Raw genomic sequence first — 19,453 nt, 5'->3', positions numbered from 1 at the left:
GGTCTCTGTTACAACTACTTCACTTCGCTGTTATACCGAGAAACTACCCACAGATAATACATAAATGAATGGGTGTGGCTGTGTTCCAAAAAAAACATTATTTAGAAAAACTGACAGTAGGTTGTAGTTAGCTAACTCCTGCCATAAAGCTCAGTAGGTCACCTAGCCATATATAGAATGCATTGGGCTGCAGCTCACGGGCTACATGACACTCCTCACAACAGGCACACCAACGTTACTTGCTGGTCGGGAGACTCTTCCCAGTCACCTGCCAGATGGGTTTCCATTGGTAGCACTCTGGGGCATGGCTGAACCTGCAGCAAGGAGGGTGGAGGCAAGTAGGAACTGATAGATAAACCTGGAAAGGACAAGGATGATGGGATCTCCAGAACCAGGCTAAGGAGTTCGGGCCTGGTGCACACTGTATCAGAAAATACCGTGAAATCAACCTCATGAGATCAATTTTTCTTTTAATTTTAAGTTTGGAGGAAAATTCCAGAAGAGGGATAGAATGTTGCATTTTCTTCCCTCCCCCTGCCCCAATCAGTCATATAAACATTTATTGTCCGTATTTATTTGACTTAAAGAAGAACAGTCCAGGCCTTCAGGACTGCTAGGTTTTTCCTGAACTAACCAAAGATCCTCCTAATCCACAGGGTAGGTTTTTCTCCCCTACTTCATTAGGGAAGCTGGGTCCAGGAGAGACATGGAAAGATGAGAAGACTGGACTGCTTGATTCTTGGTGTCCTTTCTGTGTAAGACTTTATAACCTTTGGAAAATACACAGGTGTTGGGAGGAGAGTCACCCTCACCATTTAACTGTTGTGAAATGTTGATCTAGAAATAAATATTAAGGGTCTGGGATAATTCAGCCCAATGAAGAAAAGACTGGCAGTGATGGGGTAGACATAAATATATAATGGGGTAAAGTGCAACGGGAGGTGACAAACCCCTCCCTGGGTCTGGGAGGCCCTGCCTAGTGCCTCCTTCTCGAATGCTTACTCCTGCATCTTCCTCCTGTTCTCTGTGCTGCAACCATCTTCTTTCTGGAAACCATCATCAGCTGTTCTGCTGGTGATTTTTTCCCCACTGTTCTAGTTAAAATGTCACCTCCTCCGTGAGGTGGTCTCAGCTCATGCAATCTAAGGATTTTATTTACTTGTGAGAGAGAGAGAGAGAGAGATCAGGAGCGGGGGTGGGGTGGGGGTGGGGGGAGGGGCAGAGGGAGAAGCAGACTCCCCGCTGAGCAGGGAGTCCAATGCGGGACTCCATCCCAGGACCCTGGGATCATGACCTGAGCCAAAGGCAGATGCTTAACCGACTGGAGCTACCAAGGTGCCCATCAGCTCACACAATCTAAACAGCTTCCCACACCCCCCCACCTCAGGGTCAATCCCACTGCCTCCTTCAATATATCCATGGCATTTGTCACCGTTGGAAGTGACCTTCTTCATTTGCTGTCTTCCTTCTCTCGATAGAAGATGGATTCCATTGGGACACTGACCTTTGTCTGTTCCATTATCGGTAACTCTTCAATACCCAGAATGGTACCTGCTCATAGTAGGTGCTCACTAAATGTTTTTGAGAAGACCGAGGGACCTAAATGGGAAGGGGGATAGAAGAATAGGTGCAGCGATTATAATTCTGTTGATGATGGTGGTGGCGAGACACAGAATTCTTTCATATCGTGCTTTACTAATTTTATATAAATTAGTTATTTATAGTGGGGGCTGATAAGTCCTGAGATGGATGCTGAGAAAAGTTGTATACCTTCTTTCTTTTCATTAAAAAAATACAACCCGGGGGCGCCTGGGTGGCTCAGTTGGTTAAGCGTCTGCCTTCGGCTCAGGTCATAATCCCAGGGTCCTGGGATCGAGCCCCGCGTCGGGCTCCCTGCTCAGCGGGGAGCCTGCTTCTCCCTTTCTCTGCCTGCTGCTCTGCCTACTTGTGCTCTCTCTCTGTCTCTCTGTCTCTGTCAAATAAATAAATAAAATCTTAAAAAGAAAATACAACCCAACATCTTAAATTCTCCTTTGCGTAGGCTAGCACTATAATTTGGAGGCAAGGAAACCATGTCCCAAGATTCTGAAAAATCACACATGGAGTATCTTGTCTCGATGCTTCTCAGGGTGACTGTCTTGACTGTGAATATATATATAGATATATATATATATCTATATATATACACACACACACATTTGGATATTCCACTGTAGGATGATGACTTGGAAACGGATGTGAACAAGCTGAGTTCCAAACCTGGTCTTGACCGACCTGAAGAGGAACTGAAGCAGTATGAGGCGATGTGTCTTGAGCTCTCCTGCAGCTTTGAGGTAGGGCATATGCCGTGGTTCTGCTCCATGGTGATGCATGATAGGTTCTTTGCAGAACTTGAGAGGCCAAGCAGGAGCTCTCCAGATGGAGAGCATTGCTCATCATTAGCAATCTGCTTCTGGGGTCTTTCTGAGAGTGAAGCAGAAGGTTAAGCAAAATATGAAAAAGGTGGCTGGTCTGGATGCATGCCAGGCACCTACAGTCGGACACCTGGCACCGAGATGGAAGTAGGATGACTGTACACATCGCCATCTATTGTCTGGGGGACAAAGTGCCTTGTCCTCACGTCCTGAAAATGCACTGAAAATTCTTGATGATTTATTGAGTGGGCAAGTTGTACTAGATGGCTTTCTGAAGGCGGTCAGTCCGATTGCAGGGTTTTTTGTTAGTAGAAACAAACTGAGAACCTTATACCTCGTGATGTAGTGGCTAGTTGCTGCTCCCACTACTATTGCTGTTGTCAAGATTTTAGACCTGACTTTGGATCTCTATTATTTTCTTATGACTCTTAATATGTCATGAATTTGCCCACCTCTAAAGGTACCAGCTAAATCCCATGGAGAAGGGAGGCAGTATATTCTATTTTACTCCAGAAAGCCGAAGGGGATCCGTAGGTAAAAATTTCAGGGGAGGAAATTTCAGTTCAGTGTAAGGAAGACTTTTTTTTTTTTTTTTTAAACAATCAGAATGATCCTCAAATGAAAGGTGCTGCCTTGAGGTGTAATGAAAACCCTATAAATAAGTTTGTTCAACCAGGCTGTAACTTTTTGGGGTGTTCCAGAGGGCATTTGTGTGCTATATAGAATTGTACTAGACCCACCCAATGCCCCTTCCAAACATGAATTTCTCTGATTCTACCATTCATTTGATTCTTGAAGCTTAGCCTTTTCTTGTCTGACCTTGGAAAAAGCTTCCTAATTCACAGAATTTATGCTTAATTCTGTGCCCAGAGAGTGAGGATAGGGGTCAAGTTGTATTTTCTACCAGGGAGGAAACACTGACATATTCTTTTCCATTTTAAACCTGAAGGAACTCGAGTCTAAACCTGGAGATGATTTGAACTTTGAAGAGACTCAGGATGCCAAGCACTACCACATTCCGACTGCAGCCTCCCCAAAGCAGCATTGCTTGACTGAGGACCAATGCTCCTGGGGGCAAGAAAGAGAAGGCATGGTCCAGACTTCCCTCCTGAATATGGTGAAGATGGGGAGGTCTGCCATGCATCCAGCCTCCAGAAAAGGCCCTGGGATGAACGCATACCAAAACATGCAATCAAATGGTCTTGGGATAGATTCTTCTGGAAAAGAAATCCCTGACATTCAAGCTTCCCTCAAACAGGATGCTTGGGATATAGATGTGATTTCCTGCCCATTGATGAGTGCCTCCTTCTCCAATTCCACTAGGCCTACAGAAACTGCTGAAGTAATAGATAAGCTTCTGCAGACACATCCCAAGCATATCCCCTTCCATGACCCCTCTCTTTATATGGCCAAAGCCAGAAGAACCAGATCTGTGGCCGACTTCAATAGGATGGCATTTCCTGACCTCTGGGGTCACCGTCCACCTCCCTCTGCTCAGTCAATGCTGGAGCGCAAATGTGGACTCCAAAGGTGATGGTGCTGCTGATTTGGAAGCTATATTTTTTGTTTTTAATACTTTAATAGGCAGAATGGTTTGTATAGAGAGTTCTGCCATCTTAGGAAAAGTGAGAATCAATCAGTAGCATGTTCAGATCCTTTGGGAAGCTTTTGCCAAACACAGAAGCTTGCCTCCCTCCCTGGACACGTCAGAACCAAGTGTGGGATACGGACAGGCATGTGTTACCAGGAAGAGAATCCCTTTGATGATTCCAGTGCAACCCCATATCCCAGAATGCATTGCAGATCATAACAGGGAAAGATAACCCAGTTTCTCCAAATAATTGGGATCATTCCTTAAAGGAAGTTTCTCAAAAAAAAAAAAAAACAAAAAAACCAAAAAAACAGTGTGGATTGTTTGGGATCTTTCTTTTTTAATTCACTGTAAATTGGCATCTGATCTCTTGTTGACGAAAGGAGGTGGCGTACCCCCATCTCACAGTCCCAACCTTATAAAACCTGGCTTGGCTGGGAGAAGAGTTCTGCCCTATCACTGAAGATTGTAAGGAAAATATGCATTCTCTAGGATAGAAACTTTGGGTGGTGGGTTATTCCCAGAATGATGGAAAGGGAGCTTTGCCTTTGGATCAACATAGTGAGATTAAAATGTAAATGGCTAAAGCCAAGGAAAAATGATTTTCCTTGGAAAACAAACAAACAAACAAACATTGAGTATGCATATGCTAAGTCAATGGAGCAAAGTGTGCATACCAGAAAGTTTCATGAACTTATTTTCCATTTCATCAGCAAATTAATGGTGGATCCCATGAGCTGCTCAGACTTGGGCTCCTGCTGACATCTCTGACCTTACCCTTTGCAGGTTGTCTACCACGCTCAAGTTCCTGAGAGACACGGCACAGGGGCTGGCTCAGCAAGACCTCCCCCTTTGACAGAACATCCTCCCCTTGAGTCTAGGCCTCATGTCTACCTCCCCTCTCTTTCTCCCACTCCACCCAAAAAACATGGATCAGAAATTCAAGGAGGGAATCTGAAAGATCCCTTGGGCTTCCTTCTGTCCTCTTACTTAAACTTCCTGAATATGGGTGTTTCTCAGACAGAAGATTGACCTTAGTTTTCCGGAGATGACAGAACCCAAGGAATAGAAATGACCCACGAGTTCAGAGGCTTCCTGAAGCCTCGAAGGCCTTGAGGATGCAAACAGTCAACAATCCTAAAGTCTCCCTCAAAAATTGTCTCTGTGCAAAGGACCTTCTTACTCTCACAACCAAAACCCTTTGGAATCCATTAGTCTAAATGCTCTTGAAAAAAATTCCCCTTCAAGTCAAGAATCTTCCAACTAAAATCTGGCATCAGTGTATCCTACATTCCTATTGCTCAGTGTAGTTTCATTTTTTGATAAAGAACAAAAGGAAGGAGAGACAGTGCTTTTTCCACTCTTGTAGCCCCAGGTTGGGGGGCATTATTAATTTTTTCTTTCATAATTCTCTGATGACTTTCAAGGCCCTTCCCAGATGACCATAGGATGGATGGGGTCAGGAGTGAGAGCCAACCCTTAAAATGTATCCAATTTTCCTTTCTAGGATCAAGATACTTGAGGATGTCCGGAGGCTCATCCAGCCAAGTGATGTTATAAATAAAGTCGTCTTCAGTTTAGATGAGCCTTGGTAGGTGGTCTTGAGCATCAGTGGAACATGGAAGATGGGGGTGGAGTATGGAATATCCTCTTAACGACATGAGAATAAGCATGCTTTATGTTAGTAATCCACCCCTTCTCCGCGAAACACGATCAGAATTCATGTTCAAGAATCTGTAAGAAAAAGCTTATCTCTAAGAAATGTCAGGCCGTGCCCAAGAATAGCAAGAACGCATGTGTTCACATGTTTCCTATTTCATTACAGGCCTTTGCAAGACACCGCTTCTGACTGCTTGCGGTTCTCCTCCAAGTTTGAGTCAGGAAATCTTCGCAAAGCCATCCAAGTGCGTGAGTAAGTAAGGAAACCCACGAAGGTAGCAGGTTGTGCCTCTCTCCTCCCTGTTCTCCGTACCATGGTCTCACATCAGTCGTTTGAAATCAGCCACGGCAGGAGCGTTTATACCCCGAGAAAGGGCAAACAAGACACATGAAGGTTTTCCTCAGTCCCCTGCTAAACATTTACAGGCACACCACTAGGGGGCTCACTAGCTGATGTCACAGCAAGGTGGCAACTAGAGGTGAAAGTTAGGAATACACCTGTATTCCAAATAATGGCTCCACCCTTGGGTGCAGGCGTTCTTGGACTGGGATGTTTGTACTTCCGTTGACGCCAGGGCTGGTTGCGTTGACACAGCAGGGTACGTGGGATCCCCTGGTCCCGTACCTCTTCACATCTGTTGCTCCCATCCCTGTGAATGTAGGTGGCAGGAACATTGGGCTCCCCGTGGAGAGGTGTGTTACTCTTTGTTCAAGGGCATGTGTAGTGCCATTCCTCTCTGGCAGAATCTCTCAATGAGCTCTTATTACTAGACAAGTATTTCATAGGCAAGGAAAGTCTAGGGCTGTACAAACTAAAGAGGGGGAGAGGACACAAAACAAAAATTTTCAGTGCAGAAGAGATGGCTATGGCATCATTCTTCCCTCGATACCAGTGTGGACTCTATTTGTCATATGCCAAAAATCAGGATTTGTCACCCATCTTCTATGGGTGAACTCCCGAAGATGGCAGTCTGGAACAGTTAATGGTGTGGGGGTCACAGACTCTGGAATCAAAATGCTGGGGCCACCTCACCCCTTTCCCACCAGGAGATTTCAAGCAATTACCTGACTCTACTCCGTGCCTTTTTTTCCCCACCCAGAAAATGGGGACAGTGATAGCACCCACATCATAGGGATTTTTTTAATGAGAGTTAGCTAAAAACACATCATGCTCTTAGAATAGTGCCCAGCACACTCAGTCAGCATGAGCCTGTCTTCAGGGATGCGTATTCGCCATTGCCAGGGCACAGAACTTCAGCTAGATCAGCCTGTTTTGTGTCTATCTGAGGAGTCATTTTTGAAATTTTTCTTTTTTTGGGAGGGGCAGGTGAGCAGTGACCCTTTTCTGTTTGTTTGTTTTGCACATGAACTATTTCAAGGAAGCCCGACATATAAAACAAATGCAAGTTGAGCTACATGGGCTGAAGAAGAGAAAAGCAGTTCCGTTAACATTCCTTCTAGGCTTCTTCTCTTTCTGTTGCCAGCTCAGCTTCTACGTCTTGTGGTGGTGCCTGCTTTTATGACTCCGTTTATATATCATGTTTCGGGGATCCGGGAGAGAAAACCTAAGCAGGAGTCTCCTGGGGGGACAGTGGTCAGTCCATGATGTGTCTGCCCTGCTGGTCTTGCTCTGGTGTCTCTCTCTCTCTCTCTCTCTCTCTCTCTCTCTCTCTCTCTCTCTCTCTCTCTCCAGATATCTGCCTTTGGCCAGAGTGTAGAATCCTAAACCAATTAGTTATGGTTAGGGTAACAGAGTCAGAGGACAGAAAACAAACCTATATATAGGCAAGGAGTTTTGATGATCCGTTTTTGGAGAGGATGGCGGGCATAGCAGATCATTTGAGGGCTGTAGTCTTTCTGGATTTGTCCTTTTGAGCATCACTTGGTGGACTATGCTTCATTCGCTGTATCTCAGGCTCAATGGTTCAAGGGAGATGCTTAGAGTGACTGAGCAGTGGGTCTCCATCAGGTAGCTCTCCTCTGCTCTGATAGGCCTTCTGCAAAGCGCCCCCCCTTCCAGAAATCGGACTGTACCACTTTGCAGGGGTCCAGAATGGCAGGGTGTGAACAGATCAGGGCAAATACATCATCCTTTCTAGAGGAGCAACTCAAAGAACATGCCGAGGGGCTGGAGCAATCTTATTTTTGAAAATATACTGATAATAATGTTGTTGTTAATTTTGTTGCTACAGCGCAAAAAATTGGTTAGTTTTGCAGATAGTAATGGCGAGGGGACACACAGGAGTCTCCTGGGGCGCTGGGAATGTCCTATCTGGGTAATCGCTGAACAGGAGTGTCCAGATGAATTTATTTAAATTCACTGAGTTGTACACTTAAAATTTGTGCATTTTATGGCATGTAAGTTAAATCAATTAAAAAGGGACAAAATGAACACACAACTCCTACATTGCTGTCTAATTCATGTTTGTTGCTTTGCTGGGGGCTTACCCGTACAATACAACTTAATCTTTACAGACAGCCCTGCAAGTTTAGGCATTATTTCCATTTTCCATACGAGTAGACTCAGCCTCAAAAGGAATGTGCAGCATCAACCAGATGTGATTGAATTTTCTCTGGGATATAGCACACTTGTATTTTTCCTGCCAGAGAGTTTAATTATTAATTTATTAAATCACAGTTTAATAAAAAGATAGGCTGTGGTTGTGTAATTGATTCTTTGATTCTCCTAATACCAAGAACCTGCTCCCCTCTCCCCACATTTCTATGGCCCGTGTGTCCAATTTTGTGAGATGAGCACAATCACTGTAACTTACCAGCCCGCTGAGATCCCTGGTCTTAGATCTGTCCTCCGGAACCTGAGATGTGTAGCTTCTCAGTGTTGGACGTTCCCTCAAAGATTTGTAGCCCTCCAATCTTGCTTCTAACTTTGCAGGTGGGAGTACGACTTGCTGGTCAACACTGATGTGAATAGTAGCCAGCACCAGCAATGGTTCTACTTCGAGGTGAGCGGCATGAGAGCTGCCGTCCCTTACCGCTTCAACATCATCAACTGTGAGAAGCCCAACAGCCAGTTTAATTACGGTATGAGCTCTTGGGCTAACACCCAAGATCTTCTAGACTTCTACAAGTTCTAGAAGCTAGATCTTCTGGCTAACACCAGGAATGGTGCCCCTCTGTGATTGATTGGCTTATTACTGGAAGCCCTGTTTGGGTTCCCAAAGGGTTTGAAGTTGGGCTGAATGTTTTGGTTGCCACGTGTGGCAAGATGGTCGTCAACCTGTGGCAGACTGCCACCATGGAAGGCAAGCTGGAAGTCCTCACTCTGTGGTGGAATGTTAATACCATGCCTGCCATTCCACTACTTCCGGACTGCCTTGCCCCACCTTGAACTTTTGGAGGTCCATGAGAACCTCTCATTTGTTCCTTCTCTTCATCTCCTAAATCTCACAGCAGCAAATACATTGACCTCTTTGTCCTAGAAAGGAAAACAGCACAATCCAATTGGATGACACTGATTTGCACCCTCAGAAAATATGGGGAAAGTTCAAATTCTCCTGAATACCTGCGGCCATTTTGGAGGAGAAATTCAAGGGACAAAGTGACTGGCAGCCCACATTGACTTTGAATGTTTCCAGGAATGGAAAATTCTGCATGTTATTGCTGGATCATATACTAATTCATTGAGTGGCTTTGAGTAAGGAATAAATATTCCCACATCTCTCGGTCTGAGCACAGGGTACTGCCTCTATTTTGTACCGACTAAATAGATTCTTGCTGGTGTAGAAAGAGAAAATATGAACCCTGAGTCTTGTATTTGCTCTATGTGTCTGCTGTAACAAATTGTCACAAACTCAGTGGCTTAAAGCAAGACAGATTTACTCTCTGACAATTCTAGTGGCTACAAGTCCAAAATCAGTTTCACTGGGCTACAGTGAAGGTGCTGGAAGGGCCATGCCCACTGGAGCACCTAAGGGATTTTCTGTTTGTTTGGTATTTTTTTCCCACTGTTTATAGAGTTGTGTTCCTTGCATCCCTTGGTTCATGGCCCCTTCCTCCATCTTCAAAGCCGGCCATGTAGCATCTCCCAATATCCCTCTGCTTCAGTCACATAGCTTCTCCTGTGCAGTCAAAGCTCCCTCTGCCTCCCTCCTAAAAGGACATAGTGATTGCATTTAGGGCCCATCAGGATAATCTCTTCATCTCAAAATCCTTAATTTAATTACATCTATGAAATCCCTTTTGCCATATAAGGCACCATTCATAGGTTCCAGGGGTTAGGACCTGGATTTCTCGGAGGGCCATGATTCAGTCCATCACAGCATGATTCAGTCCATCACAGCTCTCTTTCCCTTTTCTCTTTCCCCGGAGATTAATACTTTTTTTTTTTTTTTAAGATGTGGGGTGTAGGGGCAGAGGGAGAGGGAGAGGGAAAGAGACAATCTTAAGCAGGCTCGATGCTGGCTTGGAATCTGACACACGATCTCATGGCCCTGAGATCATGACCTGAGCTGAAATCAAGGGTCCCGATGCCAAACTGACTGAGCCACCCAGGGTGCCCCTCCGCAGTGATTAATCCTGCCTTTGTTCTGTGCAGGGATGCAGCCTACTGCCTATTCTGTGAAGGAGGCTCTTCTTGGAAGACCCACCTGGATACGAATGGGCTATGAAATCTGTTATTACAAGTAAGTTAGAGTGTTGCTAGCTTCCTTTTCTCTGCTCTTTCTTTCTTTCTCAATTTCCTGCTCTTCTGTGTTGATCTGAGAAACCTCAGCCATCCGTCTGTGTCCCAGTGGTGAATGCCCTGCCCTTCAGAAGCGCAAGCACCATATATGGCACTTACAGTAGAACCCAAGAAATCTTTTGATTTTCAGAGAAAATCAACACATTAAAACCCTTAGACCTTGTTGTTGGATGTTAGAACTTACACAGATGCAACCTGTGATTCGTTCACAAGCCTCTGTTCTTTACCTCTTTCCGTGTATCCCAGTGAACAAAAAAATCTGAGATGTTCCGGCCTATTCTTATTTTGTGCTCCAGTTTTCCAAAGTAGATGGGAGTGGATATGTGATAGGTCTGCTTAAGTAACTATTCCTCCACAGCAAGATGATTTTTTGGAAAAAAATAAACGAGGGAGCATTTCTAGAGTTCATCTTCAAACCTTGATCGGTAGCCAGTTTCGTCAATTCATTCTGTAAAGTTGTAAATGAGATCTAAATTATCCATATCTTTTGATAAAAGAAATGGATTCCCAACCCATGAATTGCTCGTTTGTGCATTTTCTTTTGATGGAAAATAAAAAAATGTACATTCATAAGAAAGAAAAAGGACAAGACCTGTTAGGACACGCAGGAAATATGTAATTAATTATTAGCTCATTGCTAATTTCTTATAAAAACTGATAGGCTAGCACTTGTTTTATTGGATAAAGCAAGGTGTATCTCTTTCTGATATTACAAGAGGACCCTAAGAAGAGTATTGTCAGACATTCGAGAGTTTGGGATTGTTGTTAATACCAAAAAGAAAGAGAATATATACTCTCTTGCCCTTTGGCTTTTGAGACAGGACAGGAACACTGATAGAGCAACCCAATTCCTGACCTTTCCTATCTATCAGACACAAAGGCAAAAATCACCATAGAGATAAGTACTGTCTTCAAAACACGGAACTGGACTGACTTACAGTTTGTAATAAAAGAGTTGGCAGTCTTCAGTCCTTGATGTATTAGGATATGGATCTGGGCGGTATTTTCATCATCTTCTTTAGAACAATAGCAAAATATTACAATTTTGTTGGTTTTCCGTTCACCTATATGGCAATTTCTCTCTGGCCTCCATATCTAGAAACTCCCAGGATCTTTTCACATTCCAAAGAGATTTAGACAAAAAACCATCTCAAAGTGGTAGAAGCCAACAACTACAAGGAAAAAAACAGCGAAAGCCTAAATTTTGAACGTTCGTGTGTCCTGTGAAAATAGCAACCCTAAATAAACATGAAAGACCCAGCTTGCTGCCTGCTTGGATCTGGAGCTTAGTAAGAGATTGGACAAACACAACATTCAGTATTCTCTCCCAGGGGAGTAGAACTCTCCCTGGAGGCTGTTTCTCTGGGAGGTGGGAGTAAGAAGCAGACTTGTGGGGACAAAGCATCTGCCAAAAAAGAGAAGGAAGAAAGAAGCCCCACATCCAAAAACACAGCCTTGGCGTCAGGAAAGCCAAAGTTAATGTTAATAGCTGTTAGATTCATTAACAAGACAATTGTTATGTGATTAAAGAGCAACAGAGGGGTAACATGAAAACCGTGAATGTGTAATGTAATTCATTTTTCATATTGCAGTCATGAATACAACAGAGATGAATGGATAAGATTGCTACATTGTAACGTAGTTTGTTTTACAATTATTCACCACATTATGTTAACATATTTCTAATAATGTGATTTAACAACAGGATACATGTGTGTATCTCTATTCAACCACAGCTCAGGACACCTCTCCCTACTGTAGAATGCCTTAGATTGTCAAACATATTTCTCCCTTTAGTCTTTGAGTTGATTTGCTCTAGAAGATGTGTTTGCTTCACCCCTGCCTTTATTCGCTCCAGTGTATTAATTTGAGAGAACTTTACCTCCTTACTTCTCTGTCTCCAGCACATCATCAGGAACTCAGAAGTTGTATTTCTATTGTGCTGTTAAGTTCCCAGATTTCTAAACAACAACAACTAACAGTCTATATTGTGAGGTTTAGCTTAATTTAGGAAATATAGTCTATCAATCCACTGAAGTAGGCTTCTGCAAACTTAACTACCTTGCCAGAAGTTAAAAGCAAAAGAATGAGGGAGGTGTGGAGCTCTACCCATTTGACAATTGATGCTCAGCTTCCTGACACATGAAAGCCAGAGACGTATAATGCGATGTGTTGTTCATATTCCAGCTCTGGAAACCCAGCAGAGAAGAATGGATAAGATTGCTCTACTGTAGTTTGCTTTATAATTAGGCATCTTGGGCTGCAGAAGGACAGTGGTGTCAATCCCCATATTAAACCTTAAGACAACTGAATTTCTTCCTTAGTACCTAGATCATACCACATTTGAGGAAAAATTCTGATATTTTCTCCTGTGTGCCACTGACCATCTTGCCCCTCCCCCGGAACCCCTTCTCCTCCTCCAGCCCATTCCCCTCTCCCACCCACCTTGCAGACCAGTAGTCCAGAAAGTAAAAGGGATCCTCGGGAGGGAAGGACATAAATGAGCAGGCTCCTTTTTCCATGCCTCTCATAAAAGTAAGCAAGGACACTTGCAGTTCCTGCTCTATTGACTTCCCCGCTTTCTGCTTCTCCCCACAATGTACACAGCCTCGCACCTTTCCGAATCCTTTCCTGGCTCCGGTCTAAAGTAATTTTGCTGCTGAAGGGCAGAGGGAGGGAAGCCACATGCTCAGAGTGGCCATGTAATACACAACGGCTGATCTCTTCTGACATTTATCTCAGCTCGTGAGAGGAGATGGAACAGCTCACTCATGAAGATGAATGTCATACACGGGCTCTGCCATCATGCATCCCTCCGAGGGATCTCAGGAAGGATATTTGGCGTTGTATGGAATATTAGTAATGCTGCAGACCTGGGGAAGCCCGGTGGCTTGGCTGCTCTGCCTTATTAGAGCCTGTTAAGTGAAATGATGCACCCTTGTTAAACAGAGCAGGGTCATTATAAGATTATCTACTTCACTCTCTATCTTGGCATTTGCTTATTTCATGCACACACAGGGGGAGAAAAATGACTTCCCAGCATATTTTTAAGTGCAAATGGAAATAGATTGAGTTCATAACTATGCATTTGTGTACTTTGCTCCTTGCTTCATTGAAGGCTTTATGATTATAAAAGTGTAGATTGGTCCTAAGACAAATGGTTCAGGGAATGGAAAAGTGAAGGGGGGAGCCTTTTAACTGGAAAAGCTGGCTCTACCCGACCTTGGGTCATCTTTGACCCAACATCACCTATCTAGGATCCAGCAAATCGGAGAATGCCCTTGATTTTCACCAGGCTCCTTCTCCATCTTGAAGAGCCGATCAAGGAGAGAAAGCTCTTGGAATCGGACTTCTAGCGCTCATCATCAGTGGTGTGACTGTGGGCAGATTATTCTAGCCTCAACCTCCGATCCCTCATCTGTAAAATGGAGCCAATAATGGAATAATGAAATGAGGAAAAGCAGGTGGAAAGTTGAGCACTGTGTCTGGTGCATAGTAGATGTTCAGTGAATGTCAGCAATCATCCATTAACTAGTAGAAACTACTTTGTGGCACCAATGACATAAAGAATCAGTGAAATGTTTCATTTTCAGGAGCTCTCATCTGTTTTATGTTAGATTCCTTCTGTTACTTTAGACTTTAAGTTTATAAGCAGCCCTGATTTATGAAGACCAAAATTTCACATTGTTACTGGCTAAATTGGGCCAAAACACTTCTTGTCATCTTATCCATTTCCAAGACACAGGTGATATTATAAAAGAGATCTTGGTTTTGGAGTCAGCGCACTCGTGAGGTTGATCCTACTTGCTGTGCTTTCTGTCGCATCATATCCGTGATCCTCGATTTCCCCATCTGTAGAGTGTGTATAGTAACACTTAACCTTAAAAAGATACCAGTAGGATTAGAGGTGGAATACTTTAGGTGTTCTAATTACTACTCCTGGAGTCCATTTGCTCTACAGACTTTAACTGAACAGCTGCTAAGTCCAACTTCTGTGCCAGATACACAAAACGATAAGCATAATCCCTGTCATAAAGGGTTAGCAGTGAGGGAGAGACAGAGCGTGGTAAGAACTAGGTAAAAGAGCAGATATCAGGGAAAGCTTCCTGGAAGAGGAAACCCTTGGGTTGAGGCTTGAAGGCAGAAGGAGTTGTCTGAGTGAGGTAGAAGGAAAGGGTTTTCGGTACAAAGGAAGACCATGGGAGTCACTTAAAATATAAAGGATGAATGTTACTGCCTTGCAAACATCCCTCAGCATGTTCACATCATAATTGGCGAAACACAAATAACTTGTTCTTAGAATATAACTAAGTCAATCAGAGAAAGACATGTATCATATGCTCTCAGTGATATGAGGAGTTTTTAATCTCAGGAAACAAACTGAGGGTTGCTGGAGTGATGGGGGTTGAGGGACGGGGTGGCTGGGTGATAGACATTGGGGAGGGTATGTGCTATGGTGAGCGCTGTGAATTGTGTAAGACTGTTGAATCACAGACCTGTACCTCTGAAACAAATAATACGTTATATGTTAAAAAAAAAAAAAAAGAAGAAGAAAGCAGGAAGGGAAAAATGAAGGGGGCGGAAATCGGAGGGGGAGACGAACCATGAGAGACTATGGACTCTGAGAAACAAACTGAGGGTTCTAGAGGGGAGGGGGATGGTTTAGCCTGGTGATGGGTATTAAAGAGGGCACGTATTGAATGGAGCACTGGGTGTTATACGCAAGCAATGAATCGTGGAACACTACATCAAAAACTAATGATGTAATGTATGGTGATTAACATAACATAGTAAAAAAAATAAAAAAAAAGAATATAACTTTACTGTGGACAAATCAAATTGTTGTAAGCAAAGGATTTACTTTAGAGATTTATCAAACATTTCACTTTGAAGAAGGTGATCTTGGGAAAGCATGGAGGTCCCTGAAGAGGAGCATTTTTTGCTATTGATAGGGTCATCTGGATTTTCCTGCTCCCCATGCACGGCCCCCAGGAGACTCCAGTGGGGAAGCCTGACATTTGCTTTAGGCTCAGCTAGAGTTTTGACCCCAGACTAGGGTTGTCATGGAATCTCCTTTAGCAGAACCTCATCATCAATGAGGTGTTAGCCATTTTTAAATCCCAGCGGTCTACAACCATCCTGGGGAGGGCTGGCTTACCAGTGAGGAGTATGTATGTATGTATGTATGTATGTATTTATTTAAAAGATTTTATTTTTGTGACAGAGAAAGAGCGAGCATGAGCAGGGGAGAGGGAGATGCAGACTCCCCACTGAGCAGGGAGCCCGATACAGGACTCAATCCCAGAACGCTGGGATCATGACCTGAGCTGAAGGCAGATGCTTAAGCGACTCAGCCACCCAGGTGCCCCAGTGAGGAGCTTTTAGTCTTGCCCACAAGATTCTTGCCCCACCAAGCTATAGTGTGTGTGTGTGTGTGTGTGTGTGTGTGTGTGTGTGTGTGTGTGTGTGTTGGGGCTGTGAGAAGGTGGATTTCATACAACCGAAACAGCTGTTCAAATTCCTTACTCTTCCCTTAAATCAGTAGAACGTAGGTCCACAGAAGTTCTAAAACTAAGAATCCTTTTATTTTATTTCTCTTTCCATTTCACTGAAGCTGTTCCCTCCCTGGAGTCCAGGTTTGATTTGAATGTTGGAAAGAGCCTAGGGATGGGGATTTCACATTCTTGGTTTCTCTTCCTTTCTCGCTCACTCTGATGACTGGTGGGGTAAGGTTGAATGTGCTTATGGTGAATGTCCGTGTTATATGACTTCACTGTACTTAATGGTACAGTGGGAAGTGGACCAGAAAGCACGGCTCATGTCAAAGGAGACTACCCTCCTGGCCCTCAGGGAAATCTTTTATACCCGAGGAAGGATGCAGGCTCTGTGTCCCCTCTTTGTGGGTGAGGAACTTGGGGATGGAGAGGCCCTAGGTCTTTTGTTTCCACCTGCCTTTACCTTCATGAATATGCATCTATGGGGTGTGTACCCAGGTGTGTGCTCGCGTGTGTGCTTACAGGTGAAGTGCTCTTCCACATTTTGGTTGGCGGTCAACACCTTGACCATTTTGGCTGGCTTATTTTGTGTCACATGGGTCGTCAGTGTAGAGAGGTGTAATTGACCAGTTCCTGTTGTTCAGGGAGGTGTCAACTGGATGAGCATTTGCAGGGGAGCCTTTTATGAGTGAAATTGGAAAGAAAATAAAAGGTAGAGCCTATGTGGCTTGCATGCTTTCTGAGCTACCATCTGCTTCTTGACATACTTTCTAATAACCAGAGCCCCCTTAGCTCTTAAGGAAGTACAGAACTTTGGGGGAAATATGGAGAAAGGAGATCCAATTAGGTATCAAGATCCGGATGGCACCATGGGTGAAGATGCCTTTTTGAAGTTGCTAGTGCTGGAGTCACAGAGTAAATTGGGTCCTAGTCACGTGATCTAAAAAGTGACAGGGAGAATCACTTGGGGCTGACATTGTTAGGGGGTATCCTTCTCTCCCTACGATGACCAGGGCCCTAGGGTGCTGCGTTGGCAGAAGCTGAGGCAAGAGAAATGTGTCAGGCCATAGTTTGTGGGTCTGCCATTCCTAGTTTTATTAATATTGAAAACCCACAAACCCACAAGAAACGAGACAGTCTGTTTTCTGTTTCTTCCTTTATTGCTTGCCTGATTTTTGTTTGTTTGTTTGGTTGGTTGGTTTTTGCTTTGGTGGGGGGGTGGCATGTAGGTAGCAGAAAGGCAGAAAAGAATAATCTGTATTTTTTATTTTATTTTTTTTTACATTTTGCAAGAGCAGAGATTCATTACCTGCTATTTCTTCCCTCTCCCCACCCTTTCCCCCAATAAAACCCCAAAGCACCATGGACAAGTAAGCCAACATTGTAAATGTTCAAAGGTGGAATTACATCTTTTGGTGTCCGGGGCATATTTTGCATCGTAATGCAGTCTTGATGATAACATTTCTCAGGAAAGCCTGCACAGTTGCCTCTGCATCAACAGCCAAGGCGCGGGCATAACTGGCAGTGTATGGGCAAAATATTGCTCGGAATGTACTTCTGGGTGCAATTTACTTTGATACTGTTCTCTGAAGTATCAAAATTTGTTCTTCATCTTTGACAAAGGAAAATGTGCACTCTGAGGCTATAAGAAGCTGAACCACATATGGGGTGACAAATGTATTCCTTTGGGAAGCAAGTATTGTACAGTGGAATGGAAAGAATGTACAGTCTTCACAGACAGGCAGATCTGGGTTGAGTCCCATCCTGACCATGTTCTAGCCTTGCCACCTTTGACAAATTAATTTTCCTAAGCTATTGTTTCTTTATGCACACGATGGGCTGTTGCAATAACATAAGGTGACACGTGTTAAGTGTCGAGTTGGAACTCAGTATGTAGTAGTAATGATTATTAACGAAACCACTTGGCAGGCAGAAGGGAAAGGAAGAGCTGAACTCTGTGGGGTCTGGGGAAAGGCAGGGACTGGGGGAACCCACATTTGGGTAATAAAGGGTATGTCTGCAATTCCATCTTGGGATGCACAGAATTATTCACATATCTGTGTTTTATAGCTCAGTGACTGTAGGCTTCATTTTCAGACACAGCAAGGAAAGGCTTATGGCATATATGCCACAATTAGGAGACAGATGGATTTGGGGTGCCTGAGTGGCTCAGTTGGCTAAGCGTCTGACTCTTGATTTTGGTCCAGGTCTTGATCTCAGGGTCATGGGATCGAGCCCTGTGTCAGGCTCCATGCTGAGTGTGGAGCTTGCTTGAGATTCTCTCTCTCCCCTTCTCCTTCTGCCCCTCCACCCCAGCTTGTGTGTGCTCTCCATCTCCCTCCACAAAAAAAAAAAAAAAAAAAAGAGAAAAGAGACAGATGGACCTGCCTAGATGTTGCTGGTTTGGCTCATGACCTGGCAGTTTCCCTGTTTTCTAAATTTCACCCACATAGAGTTTCGAGTGAAGAACATGTTGCCAGTATATAACATGGCAGGTTTATAGCATCTGGGACCTCTCCCTCATTCTCCCTTCTCCTTTCTCTTTTAGAAATCATTATCGTCAGAGTGCAGCCGTCATGGGGGGAGCGTCTAAGAAGTGTTTTTATACCCTCACCTTTGTGGTCACCTTCCCGCACAATGAGGATGCCTGCTACCTGGCCTACCACTATCCCTACACCTACACAGCCCTCCTGGTAACGTCCTCTTGACAGCATCACACTGGCTGGGCTGAAGGGGCTCTTCAGGGTTTCCCTGGAAACATTCGGGAGACCCTGGCATCCTGGTGGGGAGCTATTATTGCCTTCCTAAGGGAGCGAGGCTTTGCTGTCACCAATTTGGTGGCTTCCTGTGGGTTCCAGCTTCGTCTGTGGGCCAAGCAGGATCCTGGGGTCATGACCAGGGATGTTCTGAGGCCCCAAGTGTCAGTCAAGGCTCTGCATCATCAGGTTGAGTGTAGGAGGAGGTGGGGCCGTGTCGTAGGGGCTCTGTCTTTAAGAAGCCCTCAAGTTTAAACATGAAGTCGCGAGATTGGAATGAGATGATCTAGTTGAAATGGGGAGAGGGGAAGAAAGAAAAATGGTTTCTAAAAAAAAGAAAGGAAGAAAGAAATGGGGGTAAAAACCATAAGGTCAGCCGAGAGGCAGATTTGAAGCCCATGGCCCCATTGAGAGGAGTGAAGCAGAAGATAAAGGAGTGGAGAAGAAGCTGGAGAAAACCACCTGAGCCTGTGAGCAAGCAGCCACTTCAGCTTTTCTCCACAGTGGTTCCCATGGCCTTGAGCAGAGGTGCTAGAAGGTTCCAGGGTGCATGAGAGGCGTGGAAGAAGTCAACACAGAGTCCCTGCAAATGAGGGCCTCAGTCTGGCTATGAGAGGGTTGTGGAGTCAGTCCAAACCTGAAGTTAGCATTCCCGTGTTCGGTCAGGCCTTGCAAAAGCCTCACTGGACGGATCTGAGAAAACTGCTGAAATTGTGCAGTTTCCTGTCATTTGGAAAAGCTGGCAAACTATCCCTTTCCCCCCAGCTATCTCATCGCTATCCTGAGGATTAATGAGCTAGAAGTATCTTCTGTAAAGTACTCTCATCCTCTGTGTT

At 44.3% G+C, this 19,453-nt stretch overlaps 1 protein-coding gene across 1 annotated transcript in view; it reads left to right on the top strand.

Moving 5' to 3' along the window:
* Window positions 1-19,453, top strand: part of AGBL1 (AGBL carboxypeptidase 1) — a 784,924-nt gene that overhangs the window by 138,437 nt on the left and 627,034 nt on the right. The window contains exons 8-14 of the mRNA XM_025893095.2: window positions 2,217-2,333; window positions 3,364-3,944; window positions 5,513-5,596; window positions 5,831-5,917; window positions 8,558-8,706; window positions 10,220-10,307; window positions 18,410-18,554. Coding sequence (XP_025748880.2) covers window positions 2,217-2,333; window positions 3,364-3,944; window positions 5,513-5,596; window positions 5,831-5,917; window positions 8,558-8,706; window positions 10,220-10,307; window positions 18,410-18,554 — 1,251 coding nt within the window. The remainder of the gene's footprint in view (window positions 1-2,216; window positions 2,334-3,363; window positions 3,945-5,512; window positions 5,597-5,830; window positions 5,918-8,557; window positions 8,707-10,219; window positions 10,308-18,409; window positions 18,555-19,453) is intronic.

The sequence above is a fragment of the Callorhinus ursinus genome, unplaced genomic scaffold, assembly GCF_003265705.2.
Source record: "Callorhinus ursinus isolate GAN/ISIS: 27379988/994484 unplaced genomic scaffold, GSC_fseal_2.0 scaffold45, whole genome shotgun sequence".
Classification (NCBI taxonomy): Eukaryota; Metazoa; Chordata; class Mammalia; order Carnivora; family Otariidae; genus Callorhinus; species Callorhinus ursinus.
Note: the sequence above shows the minus strand (reverse complement) of the source record. Positions and strands in the feature narration are given on the sequence as shown.